The 25698-nt window shown below is 48.5% G+C and overlaps 1 protein-coding gene across 1 annotated transcript in view; it reads left to right on the plus strand.

Moving 5' to 3' along the window:
* Positions 1 to 25698, plus strand: part of KIF15 (kinesin family member 15) — a 438779-nt gene that overhangs the window by 18036 nt on the left and 395045 nt on the right. The window contains exon 3 of the mRNA XM_063922408.1: positions 14595 to 14781. Within this exon, the coding sequence (XP_063778478.1) occupies positions 14595 to 14781 (187 nt within the window). The remainder of the gene's footprint in view (positions 1 to 14594; positions 14782 to 25698) is intronic.

Raw genomic sequence — 25698 nt, forward strand, 5'->3', positions numbered from 1 at the left:
TAACGTCCTAAGTGGATGCTGGGGACTCCGTAAGGACCATGGGGAATAGCGGCTCCGCAGGAGACTGGGCACAAAAGTAAAGCTTTAGAACTACCTGGTGTGCACTGGCTCCTCCCCCTATGACCCTCCTCCAAGCCTCAGTTAGATTTTTGTGCCCGAACGAGAAGGGTGCACACTAGGTGGCTCTCCTGAGCTGCTTAGTGAAAAGTTTAGTTTTAGGTTTTTTATTTTCAGTGAGACCTGCTGGCAACAGGCTCACTGCATCGAGGGACTAAGGGGAGAAGAAGCGAACTCACCTGCGTGCAGAGTGGATTGGGCTTCTTAGGCTACTGGACATTAGCTCCAGAGGGACGATCACAGGCCCAGCCATGGATGGGTCCCAGAGCCGCGCCGCCGGCCCCCTTACAGAGCCAGAAGACAGAAGAGGTCCGGAAAATCGGCGGCAGAAGACGTCCTGTCTTCAACAAGGTAGCGCACAGCACTGCAGCTGTGCGCCATTGCTCTCAGCACACTTCACACTCCGGTCACTGAGGGTGCAGGGCGCTGGGGGGGGGGGGGGGGCGCCCTGAGACGCAATAAAAACACCTTGGATGGCAAAAAATGCATCACATATAGCTCCTGGGCTATATGGATGAATTTAACCCCTGCCAGAATACATAGAAAAACGGGAGATAAGGCCGCCGAGAAGGGGGCAGAGCCTATCTCCTCAGCACACTGGCGCCATTTTCCCTCACAGCTCCGTTGGAGGGAAGCTCCCTGGCTCTCCCCTGCAGTCACTACACTACAGAAAGGGTTAAAAAAGAGTAGGGGGGCACTAATTACGCGCAGTATTAAAGATACAGCAGCTATAAGGGGAAAAACACTTATATAAGGTTATCCCTGTGTGTGTGTGTGTGTGTGTGTGTATATATATATATATATATATATATATATATATATAGCGCTCTGGTGTGTGCTGGCAAACTCTCCCTCTGTCTCCCCAAAGGGCTAGTGGGGTCCTGTCCTCTATCAGAGCATTCCCTGTGTGTGTGCTGTATGTCGGTACGTTTGTGTCGACATGTATGAGGAGAAAAATGATGTGGAGACGGAGCAGATTGCCTGTAATAGTGATGTCACCCCCTAGGGGGTCGACACCTGAGTGGATGAACTGTTGGAAGAATTACGTAACAGTGTCAGCTCTGTATAAAAGACAGTGGTTGACATGAGACAGCCGGCTACTCAGCTTGTGCCTGTCCAGACGTCTCATAGGCCGTCAGGGGCTCTAAAGCGCCCGTTACCTCAGATGGCAGATATAGACGCCGACACGGATACTGACTCCAGTGTCGACGGTGAAGAGACAAATGTGACTTCCAGTGGGGCCACACGTTACATGATTGAGGCAATGAAAAATGTTTTACACATTTCTGATAATACGAGTACCACCAAAAAGGGGTATTATGTTCGGTGAGGAAAAACTACCTGTAGTTTTCCTGAATCTGAGAAATTAAATGAGGTGTGTGATGATGCGTGGGTTTCCCCCGATAACAACTGATAATTTCTAAAATGTTATTGGCATTATATCCTTTCCCGCCAGAGGTTAGGGTGCGTTGGGAAACACCCCCTAGGGTGGATAAAGCGCTCACACGCTTGTAAGAACAAGGGCTCTACCCTCTCCTGAGATGGCCGCCCTTAAGGATCCTGCTGATAGAAAGCAGGAGGGCATCCTAAAAGGTATTTACACACATACTGGTGTTATACTGCGACCAGCAATCGCCTCAGCCTGGATGTGCAGTGCTGCGTTGGCGTGGTCGGATTCCCTGACTGAAAATATTGATACCCTAGATAGGGACAGTATATTATTGCCTATAGAGCATTTAAAAGATGCATTTCTATATATGCGTGATGCACAGCGGAATATTTGCCGACTGGCATCAAGTCAAAGTGCGTTGTCCATTTCTACCAGTAGAGGGTTATGGACACGACAGTGGTCAGGTGATGCGGATTCCAAACGGCATTTGGAAGTATTGCCTTATTAAGGGGAGGAGTTATTTGGGGTCGGTCTTTCAGACCTGGTGGCCACGGCAACAGCTGGGAAATCCACGTTTGTACCCCAGGTCGCCTCTCAACATGAGAAGACGCCGTATTATCAGGCGCAGTCTTTTCGTGGGCAAGCGGGCAAAAGGTTCCTCATTTCTGCCCCGTGACAGAGGGAGAGGAAAAAGGCTGCAGAAATCAGCCAGTTCCCAGGAACAGAAACCCTCTCCCGCCTCTGCCAAGCCCTCAGTATGACGCTGGGGCTTTACAAGCAGAATCAGGCACGGTGGGGGCCCGTCTCAATGAATTTCAGCGCGCAGTGGGCTCACTCGCAAGTAGACCCCTGGATCCTTCAGGTGATATCTGAGGGGTACAAATTGGAATTCAAGACGTCTCCCCCTCGCCGTTTCCTAAAGTCGGCTTTACCGATGTCTCCTTCTGACAGGGAGACAGTTTTGGAAGCCATTCACAAGCTGTATTCCCAGCAGGTGATAATCAAGGTACCCCTCCTGCAACAGGGAACGGGGTATTATTCCACACTGTTGTGGTACCGAAGCCGGACGGCTCGGTGAGACCGATTCTAAATCTAAAATCTTTGAACACTTACATACAGAGGTTCAAATTCAAGATTGAGTCACTCAGAGCAGTGATTGCGAACCTGGAAGAAGAGGACTACATGATGTCTCGGTACATCAAGGATGCTTACCTTCATGTCCCAATTTACCCTTCTCACCAAGGGTACCTCAGGTTTATGGTACAGAACTGTCACTATCAGTTTCAGACGCTGCCGTAGGGATGGTCCACGGCACCCCGGGTCTTTACCAAGGTAATGGCCGAAATGATGATACTCCTTCGAAGGAAGGGAATTTTAGTTATCCCTTACTTGGACGATTCCCTGATAAGGGTAAGATTCAGGGAACAGTTGGAGGTCGGTGTAGCACTATCTCAGGTAGTGTTGCGGCAGCACGATTGGATTCTCAATATTCCAAAATCGCAGCTGATTCCGACGACTCGTCTTCTGTTCTTAGGGATGATCCTGGACACAGTTCAGAAAAAGGTGTTTCTCCCGGAGGAGAAAGTCAGGGAGTTATCCGAGCTAGTCGGGAACCTCCTATAACCGAGCCAAGTCTCAGTACATCAATGAGATGGTTCTGGAAAAAATGGTGGCTTCCTATGAAGCAATCCCATGCGGCAGATTCCACGCAAGAACTTTCCAGTGGGACCTGCTGGACAAATGGTCTGGGTCGCATCTTCAGATGCATCAGCGGATAACCCTGTCACCAAGCACAAGGGTGTTTCTCCTGTGGTGGTTGCAGAGTGCTCATCTTCTAGAGGGCCGCACATTCAGGACTGGGTCCTGGTGACCACGGATGCCAGCCTGAGAGGCTGGGGAGCAGTCACACAGGGAAGGAATTTCCAGAGCTTATGGTCAAGCCTGGAGACATCACTTCACATAAATATCCTGAAGCTAAGGGCCATTTACAATGCTCTAAGCTCAGCAAGACCTCTGCTTCAAGGTCACCCGGAGTTGATCCATTCGGACAACATCACGGCAGTCACCCACGTAAACAGACAGGGTGACACAAGAAGCAGAAGGGCAATGGCAGAAGCTGCAAGGATTCTTCGCTGGGCGGAAAATCATGTGATAGCACTGTCAGCAGTATTCATTCCGGGAGTGGACAACTGGGAAGCAGACTTCCTCAGCAGACACGACCTCCACCCGGGAGAGTGGGGACTTCACCCAGAAGTCTTCCACATGTTTATAAAACTCGACAAGTATTGCGCCAGGTCAAGGGACCCTCAGGCAATAGCTGTAGACGCTCTGGTAACACAGTGGGTGTACCAGTCAGTGTATGTGTTCCCTCCTCTGCCTCTCTTAACCAAGGTACTGAGAATTATAAGATGGAGAGGAGTAAGCACTATATTCGTGGCTCCGGATTGGCCAAGAAGGACTTGGTAACCGGAACTTCAAGAGATGCTCACGGAGGATCCGTGGCCTCTACCTCTAAGAAGGGACCTGCTCCAGCAAGGACCCTGTCTGTTCCAAGACTTACCGCGGCTGCGTTTAACGGCAGGGTGGTTGAACGCCGGATCCTGAAGGAAAAAGGCATTCCGGATGAAGTCATCCCTATCCTGATCAAAGCCAGGAAAGATATAACCGCAAAACATTATCACCGCATTTGGCGAAAATATGTTGCGTGGTGCGAGGCCAGTAAGGCCCCGACGGAGGAATTTTCAACTAGGTCGATTCCTACATTTCCTGCAAACAGGAGTGTCTATGGGCCTGAAATGGGGGTCCATTAAGGTTCAAATTTCGGCCCTGTCAATTTTCTTCCAAAAAGAAGTAGCTTCAGTCCCTGAAGTTCAGACGTTTGTGAAAGGGGTACTGTATATACAGCCTCCTTTTGTGCCTCCAGTGGCACCTTGGGATCTAAATGTAGTTTTTGGGTTCCAAAAGTCACATTGGTTTGAACCACTTAAATATGTGGAGTTAAAATATCTCACATGGAAAGTGGTCATGCTGTTGGCCCTGGCCTGGGCCAGGTGCGTGTCAGAATTGGCGGCTTTATCCTGTAAAAGCCCTCATCTGATTTTCCATTCGGACAGGGCGGAATTGAGGACTTGTCCTCAGTTTCTCCCTAAGGTGGTTTTCAGCGTTTCACCTGAATCAACCTATTGTGGTGCCTGCGGCTACTAGGGACTTGGAGGACTCCAAGTTGCTAGACGTTGTCAGAGCCCTGGAAATCTAGGTTTCCAGGACGGCTGGAGTCAGAAAATCTGACTCGTTGTTTATTCTGTATGCACCCAACAAGCTGGGTGCTCCTGCTGCTAAGCAGACTATTGCTCGTTGGATTTGTAGTACAATTCAGCTTGCACATTCTGTGGCAGGCCTGCCACAGCCAAAATCTGTAAAAGCCCATTCCACAAGGAAGGTGGGCTCATCTTGGGCGGCTGCCCGAGGGGTCTCGGCTTTACAACTTTGCCGAGCAGCTACTTGGTCAGGAGCAAATACGTTTGTAAAATTCTACAAATTTGATACCCTGGCTGAGGAGGACCGGGAGATCTCTCATTTGGTGCTGCAGAGTCATCCGCACTCTCCCGCCCGTTTGGGAGCTTTGGTATAATCCCCATGGTCCTTACGGAGTCCCCAGCATCCACTTAGGACGTTAGAGAAAATAAGAATTTACTTACCGATAATTCTATTTCTCGTAGTCCGTAGTGGATGCTGGGCGCCCATCCCAAGTGCGGATTGTCTGCAATACTGGTACATAGTTATTGTTACCAAAAAAATCGGGTTATTGCTGTAGTGAGCCATCTTTTCTAGAGGCTCCTCTGTTATCATGCTGTTAACTGGGTTTAGATCACAAGTTATATGGTGTGATTGGTGTGGCTGGTATGAGTCTTACCCGGGATTCAAAATCCTTCCTTATTGTGTACGCTCGTCCGGGCACAGTATCCTAACTGAGGCTTGGAGGAGGGTCATAGGGGGAGGAGCCAGTGCACACCAGGTAGTTCTAAAGCTTTACTTTTGTGCCCAGTCTCCTGCGGAGCCGCTATTCCCCATGGTCCTTACGGAGTCCCCAGCATCCACTACGGACTACGAGAAATAGAGTTATCGGTAAGTAAATTCTTATTTTCTCTTACGTCCTAGAGGATGCTGGGGACTCCGTAAGGACCATGGGGTATAGACAGGCTCCGCAGGAGATAGGGCACCTAAAAGAACTTTGACTATGGGTGTGCACTGGCTCCTCCCTCTATGCCCCTCCTCCAGACCTCGGTTAGATTCTGTGCCCAGAGGAGAAAGGGTACAAAGCAGTGAGCTCTCAAGAGTTTGCTGTTTTAAAGAATTTTGTAAGGTTTTTTATTTTCAGTGAGTCCTGTTGGCAACAGGCTCCCTGCATCGTGGGACTGAGGAGAGAGAAGCAGAGCTGGCTTGTAAGGTTGGGCACTGCTTCTAGGCTACTGGACACCATTAGCTCCAGAGGGAGTCGGAGCACAGGCCTCACCTGGTGTTCGTCCCGGAGCCGCGCCGCCGTCCTCCTCACAGATGCCGAAGATAGAAGCCGGGTGAGTATTGAGGAAAAGACTTCAGGCGGCTGAAGACATCAGATCTTCATGAGGTAAGCGCGCCATTGCTCCCAGTCACACACACAAGAGGCACTGTAGGGTGCAGGGTGCAGGGCGCAGGGGGGGGGGGGGGCGCCCTGGGCAGCAATAAACCTCAATTTGGGCATAAATATGTTGGATTAGGCTGTGGGACAGTAAATCCACGGACCCCCGCCATTTTCTTACAATATCATGAGGGAACCGAAGCCCGCCGTCGGGTGGGCGGGGCTTGATCCTCGGCACTAACCAGCGCCATTTTCTCCACAGAGGCTGCATGAGAATACGTTGGCTCCCTGTTCTCTCCCCTGCTGAGCTTCACAGGCTGGAAAAAAGAGGAGGGGGGCACATTGGCGACGCAGTGAGTGGAGATTAACATTATAAATATATAAAAGCGCTATCTGGTCATATATTCCAGTGTTTGGGCGCTGGGTGTGTGCTGGCATTCTCTCTCTCTCTGTCTCCCCTAAGGGCCTGGTTGGGGTTTTGTCCCCTTATAGGTAACTCCCTGTGTGTGTGGGGTGTCTAAGTGTGTGTCGACATGTCTGAAGCAGAAGGCTTCTCCAAGGAGGAGGTGGAGCAAATGAGTGGTGTGTCCCCGTCGCTGGTGCCGACTCAGGATTGGATGAGCATGTGGCATAGGTTAAATGCAAGCGTGACATCTTTACATGAGAGGCTTGATGAGGCTGAATTAAGGGGAACATCAGGGGGTCAATCCTCTGATTGGACCGATTCACAGTGCCCGTCGGGGTCTCAAAAACGTCCCTTAACACAAGACACTACTACCGACACGGACTCTGATTCCAGTGTCGATTATGACGAAGTAAAATTGCACCCTAGGGTGACTAAAACCATTCAGTGTATGATTGTGGCAATTAGGGATGTCTTGCATATTGAGGATGAACCCTCGGTCCCCAACACAAGGGTACACATGTTTAAGGAAAAGAAACGGATTATAAATTTTCCCACATCTCATGAATTAAATGAATTCTTTATAAAAGCTTGGGAGACTCCGGAGAAGAGGCCGCAGATCCCCAAAAGAATTTATATGGCATACCCCTTCCCTAAACAGGACAGGGAGATTTGGGAATCACCTCCCACTGTGGACAAGGCCCTGACGCGCTTGTCCAAGAAGGTGGCGCTACCGTCTCCTGACACAGCTGCCCTTAAGGACCCTGCAGATCGCAGGCAAGAAACTACCTTAAAGGGTATTTATTCTCATACGGGTGCTGTACTACGACCGACGATTGCGTCGGCATGGGTGGGTAGCGCAGTTGCAGCTTGGGCAGATGAACTGACAAGTAATTTTGATAGTATGGATAAGGATACTATATTCTTAACTATAGCCCATATAAAAGACGGTCTTATTTATGAGGGATGCTCAAAGAGACATTGGATTGCTGGCTTCTAGTGCCAATGCCATGTCGATCTCAGCGAGACGATCCTTATGGACTCGCCAATGGACGGGTGATGCGGATTCCAAAAAGCATATGGAAGTACTACCCTATAAGGGTGATCTGTTGTTTGGGGATGGGCTGACGGACCTGGTTTCCACAGCTACAGCAGGTAAATCAAATTTTTTACCATATATTCCCCAACAGCAAAAGAAAATGCCACCCTATCAGATGCAGTCCTTTCGGTCGCACAAGTCCAGAAGAGGTCGGGGATCCTCCTTCCTTGCCAGAGGTAAGGGCAGAGGCAAAAGAGCACCTGCTTCGGCAGGTGCCCAGGAACAAAAGTCCTCCCCGGCTACTCCAAAACCCAGCATGACGCCGGGACTCCCCTGAGGGAGTCCGCACCGGTGGGCGCACGTCTTCGACTTTTCAGCCAGGTCTGGGTCAGCTCAGACCTGAATCCCTGGGTGTTAGAAATAGTTTCCCAGGGTTACAAACTGGAATTCGAAGAGGTTCCCCCCGCGCCAATTTTTCAAGTCGGCCCTACCAGTTTCCACGTCGGAACGGGATGTAGTGTTAGCTGCAATTCAAACGCTGTGTATACAGCAAGTGATAATCAGGGTTCCCATGAACCAGCAGGGAAGAGGTTATTACTCAACCCTCTTTGTGGTCCCGAAACCGGACGGTTCGGTTAGACCTATTTTGAATCTGAAATCCCTAAACCTGTACATAAAATGATTCAAATTCAAAATGGAATCGCTCAGAGGCGATAATAGCCAATATAGAGGAGGGGGAGTTTATGGTGTCTCTGGACATAAAGGATGCTTACCTTCATGTCCCCATATATGCCCCCCATCAGGAATACCTGAGATTCGCTGTACAGGATTGTCATTACCAATTTCAGACGTTGCCGTTTGGACTTTCCACGGCCCCGAGGATTTTTACCAAGATAATGGCGGAAATGATGGTGGTCCTGCGCAAGCATGGAGTCACAGTTATTCCATACTTGGACGATCTCCTGATAAAAGCGAGATCAAGAGAGAAATTGCTGAGCAGTGTGGCACTCTCTCTGAGAGTGCTCCAGCAACACGGTTGGATTCTAAATCTACCGAAGTCACAGTTGATTCCGACAACTCGATTACAGTTCCTAGGTATGATACTGGATACGGAACAAATGAAGTCTTCCTTCCAATGGAGAAAGCCCAGGACATCCAGAACATGGTCAGAGACCTGCTGAAACCGAAAAGGGTGTCTGTTCACCAGTGCACTCGAGTTCTGGGAAAGATGGTGGCGGCCTACGAGGCCATTCCATTCGGAAGGTTCCATGCAAGGACTTTTCAATGGGACCTTCTGGACAAGTGGTCCGGGTCCCATCTACACTTACATCGAAAAATAACTCTGTCCCCAGGGGCCAGGGTGTCTCTCCTGTGGTGGTTGCAAAGTGCTCACCTACTGGAGGGTCGCAGATTCGGAATTCAGGATTGGATCCTGGTTACCACGGACGCGAGCCTCCGAGGATGGGGAGCAGTCACACAAGGAAGAAATTTTCAGGGACTTTGGTCAGACCAGGAGTCATGTCTACACATCAATGTGTTGGAACTCAGGGCCATATACAACGGCCTTCGACAAGCGGAGAGTCTTCTTCGAAACCTACCGGTTCTGATTCAGTCAGACAATGTCACAGCAGTGGCTCATGTGAACCGCCAAGGCGGGACAAGAAGCAGAGTCGCGATGGCGGAAGCCACCAGGATTCTTCGCTGGGCGGAAATTCACGTGAGCGCTCTGTCGGCTGTCTTCATTCCGGGAGTGCACAACTGGGAAGCAGACTTCCTCAGCAGACACGATCTCCATCCAGGAGAGTGGGGACTTCATCAAGAAGTCTTTGCAGACATAATACGTCTTTGTGGAACTCCTCAAATAGACATGATGGCGTCACGCCTCAACAAAAAACTTCGGAGGTATTGTGCCAGGTCTCGGGACCCTCAGGTAGTAGCAGTAGACGCTCTGATAACACCGTGGGTGTTCAAGTTGGTCTACGTGTTTCCTCCTCTTCCTCTCATCACAAAAGTGTTGAGGATCATAAGACGAAGAAGAGTACAGACGATACTCGTTGTCCGAGACTGGCCTCGAAGGGCCTGGTACTCAGATCTACAAGAGATGCTCACGGGAGATCCCTGGCCTCTTCCGCTGAGGGAAGACCTGTTGCAACAGGGGCCCTGTGTATTTCAAGACTTACCGCGGTTACGTTTGACGGCATGGTGGTTGAACGCCGAATCCTAGCAAAAAAGGGGATTCCGGAAGAGGTCATCCCTACTTTAATAAAGGCTAGGAAGGAGGTGACGGTTAAGCATTATCACCGTATCTGGCGAAAGTATGTGTCTTGGTGTGAGACCAAGAATGCACCTACGGAAGATTTTCATCTGGGTCGTTTTCTCCACTTCCTACAGACAGGAGTGGATATGGGCCTGAAATTAGGCTCTGTTAAGGTTCAGATTTCGGCCCTCTCGATTTTCTTTCAGAAGGAATTGGCTTCTCTTCCAGAAGTCCAGACGTTTGTAAAGGGAGTGCTGCACATCCAGCCCCCTTTTGTGCCTCCAGTGGCACCATGGGACCTCAACATGGTGTTGCAGTTCCTAAAATCACACTGGTTTGAACTGCTTAACAAGGTTGAGTTTAAATTTCTTACTTGGAAGGTGGTCATGTTGTTGGCCTTGGCATCGGCAAGGCGAGTATCAGAATTGGCGGCTTTGTCACACAAAAGCCCCTACTTGATTTTTCATGTGGATCGAGCTGAATTGAGGACACGTCCGCAATTTTTGCCTAAGGTGGTTTCTTCATTCCATGTGATTCAACCTATTGTGGTGCCTGTGGCTACAAGTGACCTGGAGGATTCCAGATCCCTGGACGTAGTCAGGGCCTTTAAAGATTTATGTAGCCAGGACGTCTAGAATTAGGAAAACAGAGGCCCTGTTTGTCCTGTATGCGGCCAATAAGATTGGCGCACCTGCTTCGAAGCAGACTATTGCTCGCTGGATCTGTAATACGATTCAGCAGGCTCACTCTACGGCTGGATTGCCGGTGCCAAATTCGGTTAAGGCCCATTCCACTAGGAAGGTGGGCTCTTCTTGGGCGGCTGCCCGAGGCGTCTCGGCATTACAACTTTGCCGAGCGGCGACTTGGTCGGGGTCAAACACTTTTGCTAAATTCTACAAGTTTGATACCCTGGCTGATGAGGACCTAGCGTTTGCTCAGTCGGTGCTGCAGAGTCATACGCACTCTCCCGCCCGATTGGATGCTTTGGTATAAACCCCATGGTCCTTACGGAGTCCCCAGCATCCTCTAGGACGTAAGAGAAAATAAGATTTTAAACCTACCAGTAAATCGATTTCTCCTAGTTCGTAGAGGATGCTTGGCGCCCGTCCCAATGCGGAAACTCTGCAAGACTTGTATATAGTTGTTGATTACATAAGGGTTATGTTACAGTTGGAATCGGTCTTGGACCGTTGCTGTTTTTTGTTCATACAGTTAACTGGTTATGTATGATCCAGGTTACATGGTATGATTGGTGTGGGCTGGTATGAATCTTGCCCTTGGATTTCTAAATCCTGCCTTGTAGTGTCCATCTCCTCTGGGCACAGTTCTCTAACTGAGGTCTGGAGGAGGGGCATAGAGGGAAGAGCCAGTGCACACCCATAGTCAAAGTTCTTTTAGGTGCCCTATCTCCTGCGGAGCCCGTCTATACCCCATGGTCCTTACGGAGTCCCCAGCATCCTCTACAGACTAGGAGAAATAGATTTACCGGTAGGTTTAAAATCTTATTTTAATTCTTTTGACGCAGGGAAGGTTAGCAAGGCTTCCTTATTTTCAGTGAAGCCTTCTCAACCTGCTCAGGTGTTGTATCAGCAATATTCAACACATCCCTAATGGCCTCTATCATCAACTACACCCCTTTTGCAAGAGATGCTGCCCCCCCTCAACACATCCCCGTCACCATCCTCAGTGTCAGAATCGGTATCCGTGTCATCTTGCATAATCTGTGCAAGAGCACATTTTTGGGAATATACAGCGGGGGGCCCTGAGGTAACAGAACTGGGCCAGACTTCCATAGAGTTCTGTAAAGCCTGAGTTGCAGACTCATTCTGTGCAACCCCAGTAGAAATCTGAGAAATCATAGATTTGATAGATGATAACCACTCAGGCTCCCTTGCTGGTATCTGTGCTAAAACAGTGCACTCCTGATTACATGAAATGGGGTCATCCTGAGAGGATATATCCTCTGCAGCATATTTTTTTATTTATTTATTAAGTTTCTTATAGAGCGCAGCAAATTCCGTTGCGCTTTACAATTGGAAATAACAATGATATAACAAACAGTCAGATGTAGGAAGGCCCTACTCGCAAGCTTACAATCTATAGGATGACAGAGTCACTGGACATAGCTTAATGGAGACCAGGCACTCCACACAGACACACGGGAGGACCGACAGTTTCACCCCCAAGAATGGCAAGAGAGACACAGAGATTGGAGCCAACCGCACACAGTGCTTTTTAGGTAAAGGCAGACCCCCCCCCCCCCCCAACCAACGCTGATTGTGCACCTAAATAGGTTACACAGCCTGTATACAGCCCCCCCTTCTACAACCCCCTGGTACCGTGGGAGATAGCTGGAGTTGTTCTGGAGGGACTTGCTCTTTACTGACAGCGTTGTGCAGGCTGGAAAATGGTGCTGAACGCTGCTGGGTCCGCTCTGAGGATAAGCTCCGCCCCCAAAATGGCGCTGTCTTCCCGCTCTTCTGAAGAATTTACTGAGGAATTATGCTGGCAGCGATCGAGGGACCCTGACAGGCTGGAAGGTCAGTGTATGGTGTAGGGGTTGGCTCAGGGTGCCCCTCACAGCGCCGCACTATGTACCGCTGAGCCCCGGAGCGCAGTTAGTACTGCTCTCCATACGCTGTTGCCGCCATCTTCACACCGGCCCCCCGCTTGCTACGAGGGTCGGTGACTCACTCGCCACCAATCTTCTGGCTCTGTAAGTGGCTCAGACCCCGCAGGGTGGACACTACTCCCTTCTACCCCCCTTAGTCCCACGAAGCAGGGAGGCTGTTGCCAGCAGCCTACCTGTAAAATAATAAACTCTTAAAACAAAAAAACAAAAAAACTTTTTCTAAAGAAGCTCTGTAGAGCTCCCCTAGCTGTGACCGGCTCCTCCGGGCACATTTTTCTAAACTGAGTCTGGTAGGAGGGGCATAGAGGGAGGAGCAGGCCCACACTCTCAAACTCTTAAAGTGCCAATGGCTCCTGGTGGACCAGTCTATACCCCATGGTACTAATGTGGACCACAGCATCCTCTAGGACGTAAGAGAAATCCTATTTTTGCAGAGGATTGCTCAAATAAATCTGCAGTGCGTGGGTGATTCAAATAAAAAAGTGATTGGAATTGTTAAATCAGGTTTTTAAAATTGAGCGTTAACTCTGGCCATTGCATTTTGGTGCATGGTGTCGATTGGCCGACCCTTTTGTTTGGCAGAATGGTGTGTCTCAGCAGCTACGAAGGTGTCGTGCTCATTTAAACAATGACGGCGCAAGCAGCGCTTGACTTGCTCATAACTCTATTTTTAAAATTCAAGATGGCTGTTATTCGCCAAACGTGGCTTGTCCCACTTCTTGGGCTGGCTTATATGAGCCAGCGTGAGGCATATATCAACGGTGGAGAAAAAGCAGGAAAGAGCTCCTGAAGAAAGAAGACACCAAAAGTCCTGGTGTGCGGTGACCATGCAGCAGAGCTTAAAGATTGCCACACCCCAGGTGATGGTGCAGTATAATAAATTAAAACATTAGGTGTCCTATCTTATTTTTTTTATATTTTCTTTATAGGTGCCAGTAAACCCTTAATGTCCAGCTGTGCTGTCACTTGTGGTTCTCAAAGTGCCGGCTTGCCAAGACTGCATTGCTGGGACCTGTAGGATGTCTGTAAAGAACAATATTACGCCATGAACCCCTCACCCAATGCCACCATGGGAATAAGGCATAGCTCCTGCTGCCAAGCAGTTACCAAGAAGCACTGATGGGCTGTGTTGTTGCTGTATGCATGACGAATGTGCCCTCTGCTGTGCCCATAATAGCTGGCATTGTTGCAGCCCGCTGTCTCCTGCACCTGTATTCACAGCCTTTGTTGCCACTACCCAGCACATATGATAGGTAGTGGTGTTCTGACTGGATTATTTCTCTGCTATCTCTTGAATTGATTCACGTGCTCTCTGTATTATACGGCATTCCTTCACTTGCTCTTAGTGGTCACAAAAATGGGAAAGGGCAGTATTTACAAAATCAGAATCATACATACAGATATATATCTCACAGTTCATCTTGTGGTAAAGCTCATTATTTAAATTTTCTATATGTAATTAGTAAAATTACCATCCATGTGATGTATGGGCACTTTCATGATTGTCAGGTGCAATCTTTAAAGTTTGGATGAAATAAAAATCTGCAAATCACTGAAACATATCTAAAGGTGGGTACACACTAGGCGATTTGGGATTGCCGGCGATGGATCACTATATCGTTGAATGGTATAGCGTTCAACGATATAGTATGTACACACTAAATGTTATCGTTCAACAATAACGATCAGTGACGTCACCGCCGGCATTACCAGACATGCAGCTCAGCCCGACATTAGCGGGTTGAGCTTCATGTCTGCTCAATATTGGTGATCACTGAACGGTGTGCGAGAGCACGCATCGGTCACCAATATTGCCCTCATACACACTGGACGATTTCAGCCAAAAAATAAATGATTGACATTTATGTCGTTATTGTTAATTTTTAAGGCTGAAATCGCCTAGTGTGTACCCCCCATAATGTATGAGCGCAGATTTGTTGATTGGAGAATCTTTAAATCTGGAAAAAAATCTCAATCCGCTAATTACTTTTTTGAGGTTGCTGGTGTATATACCCAATGTGTGCAGACCTATATCTGTCCAGTTTTTGTCTGTTATGTTTTTTTTATTTTACAGTGCATATAAGGTGATATCAGGCATATTAATAAGTACACCTCCATTTAACTATTTCTCTGTGCAGTCCTGAAGGTGATGCCATAAAAGTCTTTGTGAGAATTCGGCCCCCTGTAGAAGGAAGTCAAGTTGCCAGTGATGGGGATCAGGCACTTTGTCTCTCCGTTTTGTCTTCCAACACAATCCGTCTGCATTCTAAACCTGAGCCGAAAATTTTTACGTTTGATCATGTGGCAAATGTGGATGCAACTCAGGTAGGTTTATTATCTAGCTATTAAAGAGCTCTCCATCTATAAAGAATATGCAATTTGTGGTGGATCCTGGGAACAAAAAATTATTTTATTTATATAGCGCTCTTTCTCCAACAGGACTCAAGGCGCTTTACAGACATCAAAAACAATGCGCATTATACAGAAGTCCGATCTAAGTAATATGGCAATAGGCAAGCCGCACAAGCATAAAAAGAAAACCTTGAGAGCACAGTAACCATAATGCAGGATTGCTGTAGGCGTTTGGGTTGTGTATTCTACCATCACAAGATACCAGATGAGACAGCCATCTTGGGCGTGCTGCATAGGATTACCCTGGGTGGAATAGTGTACCCCTAGAAGAGATGACACAGAAAGGAGTGATTGTAGCGTCCTAACGCTCAGAGTAGGGTCCCAACAAAACCGTTAAGACCATGCGTTTTTCATCCCATCCACAATCGTACCAGATGAGGCAGCCATGTTGGGCGCACTACGAAGGTTACACTGTGGGAGGTGAGCCGGATGCATATATGTGAAAACTGACACTTGTGTAGTAGTATGTGATATGCCCTGTATGGAAAGATACAGGGTATAGTTTATACTTAATCACCTGGCATTTATTTTGCTGCATATCATTACTATACTATAGCATTTTCTGCAGGGGGTACACTGGTATTCCACAGGGAATAACGTCCGGGTGTAGAGTTGGATATTGATCCGAGTGTCACAACTGAGGGCTGATGACCGTGACTGGGAGCCTCAGTTGTAGGGGTTGACGGGTACCTGAATGTTGGAGGAGCGATGGGACTCCTGGACATGCGTAAAGACAGTAGCAAGGATGCCCGAAGGCGTGACCACGACAACTGGAAATATCTTTCAGTGATTTTATTAAATGAAAAGTCATAAAACGTGCAAAACCAATAGAAAGTCACAAGTGGAAATTTAGGTGTGCAACTGGTTAATACCAGTAACCTGGAATGTAGAGAAAAGTTCTGTAAACTGTAAATGAAGCTAGGGTTCGCTGGAAAACTGTAGTTGTTGAAGAGTGGCTGCTGGAAAGCCGGAATACAGACACAGGTGAGTAAGGTGATGTTGTAGAGGGTTAATCACGGAGGTGTCGTGTTACACCACAGAGTGTAACACAGAGGAGTCAGGCTTGAATGCAGGAGAGTTCACTGGAGAATCTGTAGAAGACTGCACACAGGAACCACTGGAGACAAATGAAGCACTGACCTCTATCTGGCCCAGACACAGGATACTTATACCTGCAGCTATGCAGGCATTGGCTGGGCAATTATGCAGATTTCAGAGCCAGTAGATTGGAGGAGCTGGAACATGTGATTGCATCCAACATGGCTGCGCCCATGCTGGAAGTAAGATGGAAAACCTGGTTTGGAACACAATGTAGAAACATAGTAGTAATGGCGGCTCCGGCCGCAGAGGACAGGAGACGCCAAACAACAAGTGCATGCTGAGACACGTGGAAGGCAGCGGAGGCCGCGGAGGGCGTACAACCAGAAGGGAGATAGTGTCTTAGTACTCGGATCGTGACACCGAGGCACCAACAGGCTAAAGCTTTGACTGTTTCCAGGATGCCTTGCACCGCCTCCTCTATATCCCCGCCTCCAGGCACTGGAGCTCAGTTTGTAAGTTGGTGCCTGCAATGCAGGCAGCTAACAGGATGGGCTGCACTAAGCAGCCCTGAAACGAGGTTTTCTGAGAAGAAAGAAGACTTCAAGGGCCTCCCCCAGCGGCGCTGTATACTCCCGTGCCCTGGTTGCCAGGTACTTACAGCTGAGGCTTTCCTGTTCCCATAAGGCACACATCACCACTGCTGCTCTCCTGGATCGCGTGGCCGCATCATCGGGAGGAGGTAAGAGGGTCCCCCAGGCGGGACCCACCGAATTCGCAATCCGGCGCGGTTTCCCGGAGATGGACCGCGCCGATGGCGTGTAAACTGTGGCCGTGCACGAACCCCACTATATCCACCAGGGCAAGGAGCACAGGTCGGATTTACCAAAATCCGTTTACTATAGGCTCTGCAGTACCCAGTGGTGAAGTACAGCAGTGGGGATAAGGCGTGACCTGTAGCCCCTCCCCCAGGCGCCATCTACAGCAGATGTTCCCGCGCTGGAGCTGCATCTCTCTTTCCCTCACTCTCTGTCAGCGTTTGGGCGCCATTAGACAGAGCTGCGTTGATCCTGGGACTGCTGGGCACTGTCTCCTCTGTAAAGCCGCCTGTCTCATCAGCGCTGTGCATTTACAGGGCACTTAAGTATTCTACATGTCGATTAGACAGTGTTGGTTAAGAACAAGTGCATAACTACAGGGATATTTAATAATGGTATCATGTGATATACATCCAGTATTTACTGTGCATTGTTATATCTGTATACATACATAGCTTTACTTAGTATTGCTAGTCCAGTGCAGTTTTATTGTTTGATATAATTTCTGCATTGTACATGTGACTGTGTGTGCCAATAGCTGCTGTGTGGTTCCTATTCGTGTATCTCACACATATTGCTATTCTGTACCCTGAGGGGGCTAAGTGTGTCAGAGATATATATAGATAGATATATACATTCCTTGCTGCCCCGGCACTCCAGGTATCCGCTGAGGGATATGTCCTGCTCCGGTGCCCTCCTCAACAGAGGGCTTTGCTTTCACCCCCTGGCATATCCAACCAAAGAAAAAGGCGGCACTCGGAGTCTGTGATTCAATCATATATTGGTGCAAAAAGCAATCATCAACGTTTCGTGGATCAGTTCCCCTTCTTCAGGATAAGTGTTAACAGTGCACAACAAACATTTAAATACCCCAAGGTAGTACTTACCCCCCAACAAACAGCCATTCACCTGGCGTCTCCAGCTGGTCACGCCGCCAGTCCCTCCGCCCGGCGCCTCCGTGCGCGTCAGCCGCATCCGGAAGTGACGTCGCGGGAGTCAGCCGCGTAACCATGGAGACGCTGGCAACTAGAACAAAGACAAAAACAAACCCCTTCCATTAATAACATTCAGGGATAACATGCAAAACAGGACCAAAACTAGTGCATATCAAAATAAAGTGCTATCTCAAATTTAATATCAGTGCATAGGTGAGCGTGCAACAACTGCTATCATTTGAACACAACATGCAGCCACTGGCTGTCCTTATTTTACCCCCTGCCACAGAAAAAAAGTGCTTTACAGGACATATTATTAAGTATATTCAGACCTAGTTATTAAAATAATTTTTTTTCTTATTCTATGCTGGTACAGTCGTCTGTTAGCTTCATAACCTCAAACACATTAGTAAATAGAACACCCTATACCTTCTAACATCATCAAAAAATGATCATCCTATGGTTACTCTTACTAACCTGACTGTGCTGGAGGCAACCATAGCATAAATGACAGTGGACTCAATAATTAGCAAACTCCCGACGCCACCATTCCTTCAAATTAAAGAAAGTTAATAAGTCCCAAATGCTCATTCAGTCCCCCTCGTTTTAGAGTGTGCAATCTGTGGATCCACATGGATTCTAACTGCAACAGCTTTTTACCCCTATTACCGCCCCGTGCAGACTCTGGCACATGATCAATGATACAGTGTTTTAATGTCGCCATACTATGTCTATACTCCACGAAATGTTTCGCGACCGGCTGTTCTCCACTGCCGGCCGCCAAAGCATTCCTGATTGCTTGTCTATGTTGTGCCATTCGTATTTTGAACTGGCACTCGGTCTTACCGATGTAATAGCGACCACATGGACAAATGATGGCGTATACAACGAACTTGGTGCTACATGTCAGAGGCCACTTGATCTTAAAGCTTTTACCTGAAAAGGGGTGAGAGATACTATCTCCCGGCGACATATGCGCACAGGTAGTGCAACCTGTGCACTTATAGCACCCATTTTTTCTGGTCAAGAAATTAGTGGGGACAACCTTTAGTTTGGCCATATCGGTTTTAACCAGAATGTCTTTGATACTTCGCCCTTTAGTATAACTCGGCATAACCTGTTTATCCTTAAAGACTTTTCTCTATCGTCCTAGTGGATGCTGGGGTTCCTGAAAGGACCATGGGGAATAGCGGCTCCGCAGGAGACAGGGCACAAAAAGTAAAGCTTTAGGATCAGGTGGTGTGCACTGGCTCCTCCCCCTATGACCCTCCTCCAAGCCTCAGTTAGATTTTTGTGCCCGGCCGAGAAGGGTGCAATCTAGGTGGCTCTCCTAAAGAGCTGCTTAGAAAAGTTTAGCTTAGGTTTTTTATTTTACAGTGAGTCCTGCTGGCAACAGGATCACTGCAACGAGGGACTTAGGGGAGAAGAAGTGAACTCACCTGCGTGCAGGATGGATTGGCTTCTTTGGCTACTGGACATTAGCTCCAGAGGGACGATCACAGGTACAGCCTGGATGGTCACCGGAGCCTCGCCGCCGGCCCCCTTGCAGATGCTGAAACAAGAAGAAGGTCCAGAATCGGCGGCATGAAGACTCCTCAGTCTTCTTAAGGTAGCGCACAGCACTGCAGCTGTGCGCCATTTCCTCTCAGCACACTTCACACGGCAGTCACTGAGGGTGCAGGGCGCTGGGAGGGGGGCGCCCTGGGAGGCAATGAAAACCTATTTTTGGCTAAAAATACCTCACATATAGCCTCCGGGGGCTATATGGAGATATTTAACCCCTGCCAGAATCCGTTAAGAGCGGGAGACGAGGCCGCCGAAAAAGGGGCGGGGCCTATCTCCTCAGCACACAGCGCCATTTTCCCTCACAGAAAGGCTGGAGGGAAGGCTCCCAGGCTCTCCCCTGCTCTGCACTACAGAAACAGGGTTAAAACAGAGAGGGGGGGCACTAATTTGGCGTTAGAAATATATAAAAAGATGCTATAAGGGAAAACACTTATATAAGGTTGTCCCTATATAATTATAGCGTTTTGGTGTGTGCTGGCAAACTCTCCCTCTGTCTCTCCAAAGGGCTAGTAGGTCCTGTCCTCTATCAGAGCATTCCCTGTGTGTGTGCTGTGTGTCGGTACGTGTGTGTCGACATGTATGAGGACGATGTTGGTGAGGAGGCGGAGAAATTGCCTGTAATGGTGATGTCACTCTCTAGGGAGTCGACACCGGAATGGATGGCTTATTTAGGGAATTACGTGATAATGTCAACACGCGGCAAGGTCGGTTGACGACATGAGACGGCCGACAAACAATTAGTACCGGTCCAGACGTCTCAAAAACACCGTCAGGGGTTTTAAAACGCCCGTTTACTTTAGTCGGTCGACACAGACACAGACAGGGACACTGAATCCAGTGTCGACGGTGAATAAACAAACGTATTCCTTATTAGGGCCACACGTTAAGGGCAATGAAGGAGGTGTTACATATTTCTGATACTACAAGTACCACAAAAGAGGGTATTATGTGGGATGTGAAAAAACTACCGTAGTTTTTCCTGAATCAGATAAATTAAATGAAGTGTGTGATGATGCGTGGGTTCCCCCCGATAGAAAATATGGGCGGTATACCCTTTCCCGCCAGAAGTTAGGGCGCGTTGGGAAACACACCTTAGGGTGGATAAGGCGCTCACACGCTTATCAGAACAAGTGGCGGTACCGTCTATAGATAGGGCCGTCCTCAAGGAGCCAGCTGACAGGAGGCTGGAAAATATCATAAAAAGTATATACACACATACTGGTGTTATACTGCGACCAGCGATCGCCTCAGCCTGGATGTGCAGAGCTGGGGTGGCTTGGTCGGATTCCCTGACTAAAAATATTGATACCCTTGACAGGGACAGTATTTTATTGACTATAGAGCATTTAAAGGATGCATTTCTATATATGCGAGATGCACAGAGGGATATTTGCACTCTGGCATCAAGAGTAAGTGCGATGTCCATATCTGCCAGAAGATGTTTATGGACACGACAGTGGTCAGGTGATGCAGATTCCAAACGGCACAAAGGTGTATTGCCGTATAAAGGAAGAGGAGTTATTTGGGGTCGGTCCATCGGACCTGGTGGCCACGGCAACTGCTGGAAAATCCACCGTTTTTACCCTAAGTCACATCTCTGCAGAAAAAGACACCGTCTTTTCAGCTTCAGTCCTTTCGTCCCTATAAGAGTCATATCTGCCCAGGGATAGAGGAAAGGGAAGAAGACTGCAGCAGGCAGCCCATTCCCAGGAACAGAAGCGTTCCACCGCTTCTGACAAGCTCTCAGCAGGACGCTGAGACCGTACAGGACCCCTGGATCCTACAAGTAGTATCCCAGGGGTACAGATTGGAATGTCGAGACGTTTCCCCTGCGCAGGCTCCTGAAGTCTGCTTTACCAAGGTCTCCCTCCGACAAGGAGGCAGTATGGGAAACAATTCACGAGCTGTATTCCCAGCAGGTGATAATTAAATTACCCCTCCTACAACAAGAAAAGGGGTATTATTCCACACTATATTGTGGTACTGAAGCCAGAAGGCTAGGTGAGACCTATTCTAAATCTAAAAAAATTTGAACACTTACAAAGGTTCAAATCAAGATGGAGTCACTCAGAGCAGTGATAACGAACCGGGAAGAAGGGGACTATATGGTGTCCCGAGACATCAGGGATGCTTACCTCCATGTCCCAAATTTGCCCTTATCACTAAGGGTACCTCAGGTTCGTGGTACAGAACTGTCACTATCAGTTTCAGACGCTGCCGTTTGGATTGTCCACGGCACCCCGGGTCTTTACCAAGGTAATGGCCGAAATGATGGTTCTTCTTCGAAGAAAAGGCGTCTTAATTATCCCTTACTTGGACGATCTCCTGATAAGGGCAAAGTCCAGGGAACAGTTGGAGGTCGGAGTAGCACTATCTCGGATACTGTTACAACAGCAGGGGTGGATTCTAAATATTCCAAATTCGCAGCTGATCCCGACAACAAGTCTCCTGTGCTTAGGGATGATTCTGGACACAGTCCAGAAAAAGGTGTTTCTCCCGGAAGAGAAAGCCAGGGAGTTATCCGAGCAAGTCAGGAACCTCCTAAAATCAGTGCATCATTGCACAAGGGCCATGGTAAAAAAAAAATGGTGACTTCCTTCGAAGCAATTCCAGTCGGCAGATTTCATGCAAGAACTTTTCAGTGGGATCTGCTGGACAAATGGTCCGGATCGCATCTTCAGATGCATCAGCGGATAACCCTATATCCAAGGACAAGGGTGTCTCTCCTGTGGTGGTTACAGAGTGCTCATCTTCTAGAGGGCCGCAGATTCGGCATTCAGTTTTGGATGTTGGTGACCACGGAGGCCAGCCCGAGAGGCTGGGGAGCAGTCACACAAGGAAAAAATTTCCAGGGAATGTGATCAAGTCTGGAGACTTTTCTCCACATAAATATAGCTAAGGGTAAATTTATAATGCTCTACGCTTAGCAAGACCTCTGCTTCAAGGTCAGCCGGTATTGATCCAGTGGGATAAAACATCACGGCAGTCGCCCACGTAAATAGACAGGGCGGCACAAGAAGCAGGAGGGCAGTGGCAAAAACTGCAAGGACTTTTCGCTGGGCGGAAAATCATGTGATAGCACTGTCAGCAGTGTTTCATTCCGGGAATGGAAACTGGGAAGCAGACTTCCTCAGTAGGCACGACCTCCACCCGGCAGAGTGGGAACTTCATGGGGAAGTTTTCCACATGATTGTAAACCGTTGGGAATTACCAAAGGTGGACATGATGGCGTCCCGTCTGAACAAAAAACGGGACAGGTATTGCGCCAGGTTAAGAGACCCTCAGGCAATAGCTGTGGACGTTCTGGTAACACCGTGGGTGTACCAGTCGGTGTATGTGTTCCATCCTCTGCTTTTCATACCTAAGGTACTGAGAATTATAAGACGTAGAGGAGTAAGAACTATACTCATGGCTCCGGATTGGCCAAGAAGGACTTGGTACCCGAAACTTCAAGAGATGCTCACAGAGGACTTATGGCCTCTGCCGCTAAGAAGGGACTTGTTTCAGCAAGTACCATGTCTGTTCCAAGACTTACCGCAGCTGCGTTTGACGGCATGGCGGTGGAACGCCGGATCCTAAGGGAAAAGGCATTCAGGAAGAGGTCATTCCTACCCTGGTCAAAGCCAGAAAGGAGGTGACCGCACAACATTATCACCACATGTGGCGAAAATATGTTGCGTGGTGTGAGGCCAGGAAGGCCCCACGAAGAAATTTCAACTCGGTCGATTCCTGCATTTCCTGCAAACAGGGGTGTCTATGGGCCTCAAATTGGGGTCCATTAAGGTTCAAATTTCGGCCCTGTCGATTTTTCTTCCAGAAAGAATTGGCTTCAGTTCCTGAAGTCCAGAAGTTTGTCAAGGGAGTATTGCATATACAACCCCCTTTTGTGCCTCCAGTGGCACTGTGGGATCTCAACGTAGTTCTGGGATTCCTCAAAACACATTGGTTTAAAACCAGTCAAATCTGTGGATTTGAAGCATCTCACATGAAAAGTGAACATGCTCTTGGACCTGGCCTGGACCAGGCGAGTGTAAAATTGGTGGTTTTTTTCTCAAAAAAGCCCATATCTGTTTGTCCATTCGGACAGGGCAGAGCTGCGGACTCGTCCCCAGTTCTCTCCCTAAGGTGGTGTCAGTGTTTCACCTGAACCAGCTTATTGTGGTGTCTTGCGCCTACTAGGGACTTGGAGGACTCCAAGTTGCTGGATGTGGTCAGGGCCCTGAAAATATAGGTTCCAGGACGGCTGGAGTCAGGAAAACTGACTTGCTGTTATCCTGTATGCACCCAACAAACTGGGTGCTCTTGCTTCTAAGCAGACTTTTGCTAGTTGGATGTGTAATACAATTCAGCTTGCACATTCTGTGGCAGGCCTGCCACAGCCAAAATATGTAAATGCCCATTCCACAAGGAAGGTGGGCTCATCTTGGGCGGCTGCCCGAGGGGTCTCGGCTTTACAACTTTGCAGAGCGGCTATTTAGTCAGGGGCAAACACGTTTGTAAACTCCTACAAATTTGATAACCTGGCTAAGGAGGACCTGGAGTTCTCTCATTCGGTGCTGCAGAGTCATCCGCACTCTCCCGCCCGTTTGGGAGCTTTGGTATAATCCCCATGGTCCTTTCAGGAACCCCAGCATCCACTAGGACGATAGAGAAAATAAGAATTTACTTACCGATAATTCTATTTCTCGGAGTCCGTAGTGGATGCTGGGCGCCCATCCCAAGTGCGGATTATCTGCAATACTTGTACATAGTTACAAAAATCGGGTTATTATTGTTGTGAGCCATCTTTCAGAGGCTCCGCTGTTATCATACTGTTAACTGGGTTCAGATCACAGGTTGTACAGTGTGATTGGTGTGGCTGGTATGAGTCTTACCCGGGATTCAAAATCCTTCCTTATTGTGTACGCTCGTCCGGGCACAGTATCCTAACTGAGGCTTGGAGGAGGGTCATAGGGGGAGGAGCCAGTGCACACCACCTGATCCTAAAGCTTTACTTTTTGTGCCCTGTCTCCTGCGGAGCCGCTATTCCCCATGGTCCTTTCAGGAACCCCAGCATCCACTACGGACTCCGAGAAATAGAATTATCGGTAAGTAAATTCTTATTTTAACTCTGGATCCGATGCTACTAAGGGCCATAAACCCCGCAGTCTTTTCTTTACCTGTCCACTATTTACATCATGTTCACAGACCCAGGGAATATTCCTGGACATGTCCTTTGTTGCTACCGATTTGAGGGTCTCTTCCCTTCTAATTGCCGTGGATTTCTTACGAGCCGCACGTAGCAATTTAAGGGGGTACCCCCTATCCAGGAGCCTGCCTTCCATTTCATCCAATTGCTTATTCCTGACTTCCACGCTCGTATTGGACCTGCACACTCGCAGAAATTGCGAGTATGGCAGTCCCCTAATGGTGGAAGCCGGATGAAAACTGTCATACCGTAAGACCGTATTGCGGTCTGTGGGCTTCTTATACAAACACGTATCAATTCTGCCTTCATTCACTTTAATGAGAATGTCAAAATAACAGATCTCACGTTGACTCCAACTCATGGTAAATTTGAAGCTTCCGTCTTATGGGCCAAAGGATTTTCTGAGGCTGTCATTCAAACCATGTTGAAGGCCTGGAAACAGACTTCTGCTCGGATTTATCATAGGGTCTGGAATTCCTACTTTGCTTGGTGCGTACCTAACAATCATGACGCTTACAAGTTTAGTACTGCCAAACTTTTGGCCTTTCTACAACAGGGCCTGGACTTGGGCCTTCGTCTGGCCTCCATCAATGTCGGTTTGGTTCCAGAGAAAAATTGCAACTTTACCTGATGTTCATACATTTACTCAGGGTGTGTTGCGGATTCAACCTCCTTACGTTCCGCCTGTGGCTCCTTGGGATTTGTCGGTGGTTCTGGAGGCGTTGCAAGAGTCTTCGTTTGAGCCTCTTGAATCGGCAGACCTTATGTGGCTTTCTCTAAAGGGGTTTCTGCTGGCTATTGCCTCTTCCAGACGGGTGTCGGATTTGGGTGCTTTGTCCTGTAAGTCACCATATCTGATTTTTCACCGTGACCGGGCGGTTCTTGGAACACGTCCCGGGTACCTACCTAAGGTGGTGTCTTCTTTCCACCTTAATCAGGAGATTGTGGTTCCGGCCTTTGCCTCTCCTGAATTGTCTTCCAAAGAGCGGTCTTTAGAGGTGGTACGGCCTCTCCGTATCTGTGAAGAGAAATGCCTCCATAAGGAAGTCGGATTCTCTTTGTTCTGTTTTGGTTTTCACAAGCAGACCCTGGCCAGATGGATTAGAATGGTGATTGCGCATGCTTTATGTACAGGCTGGCCTTCCAGCTCCTGCTACCATTAAGACCCAATCTATTCGGTTGGTTGGACCTTCTTGGGCGGCTTATTGGTCCTCAGTGAACACGTTCATAAGGTTCTATGCCTTCGATACTTCTGCCTTCCAGGATGCTTCCTTTGGACGCCGGG

The sequence above is a fragment of the Pseudophryne corroboree genome, chromosome 5 (assembly GCF_028390025.1).
Source record: "Pseudophryne corroboree isolate aPseCor3 chromosome 5, aPseCor3.hap2, whole genome shotgun sequence".
Taxonomy (NCBI): Eukaryota; Metazoa; Chordata; class Amphibia; order Anura; family Myobatrachidae; genus Pseudophryne; species Pseudophryne corroboree.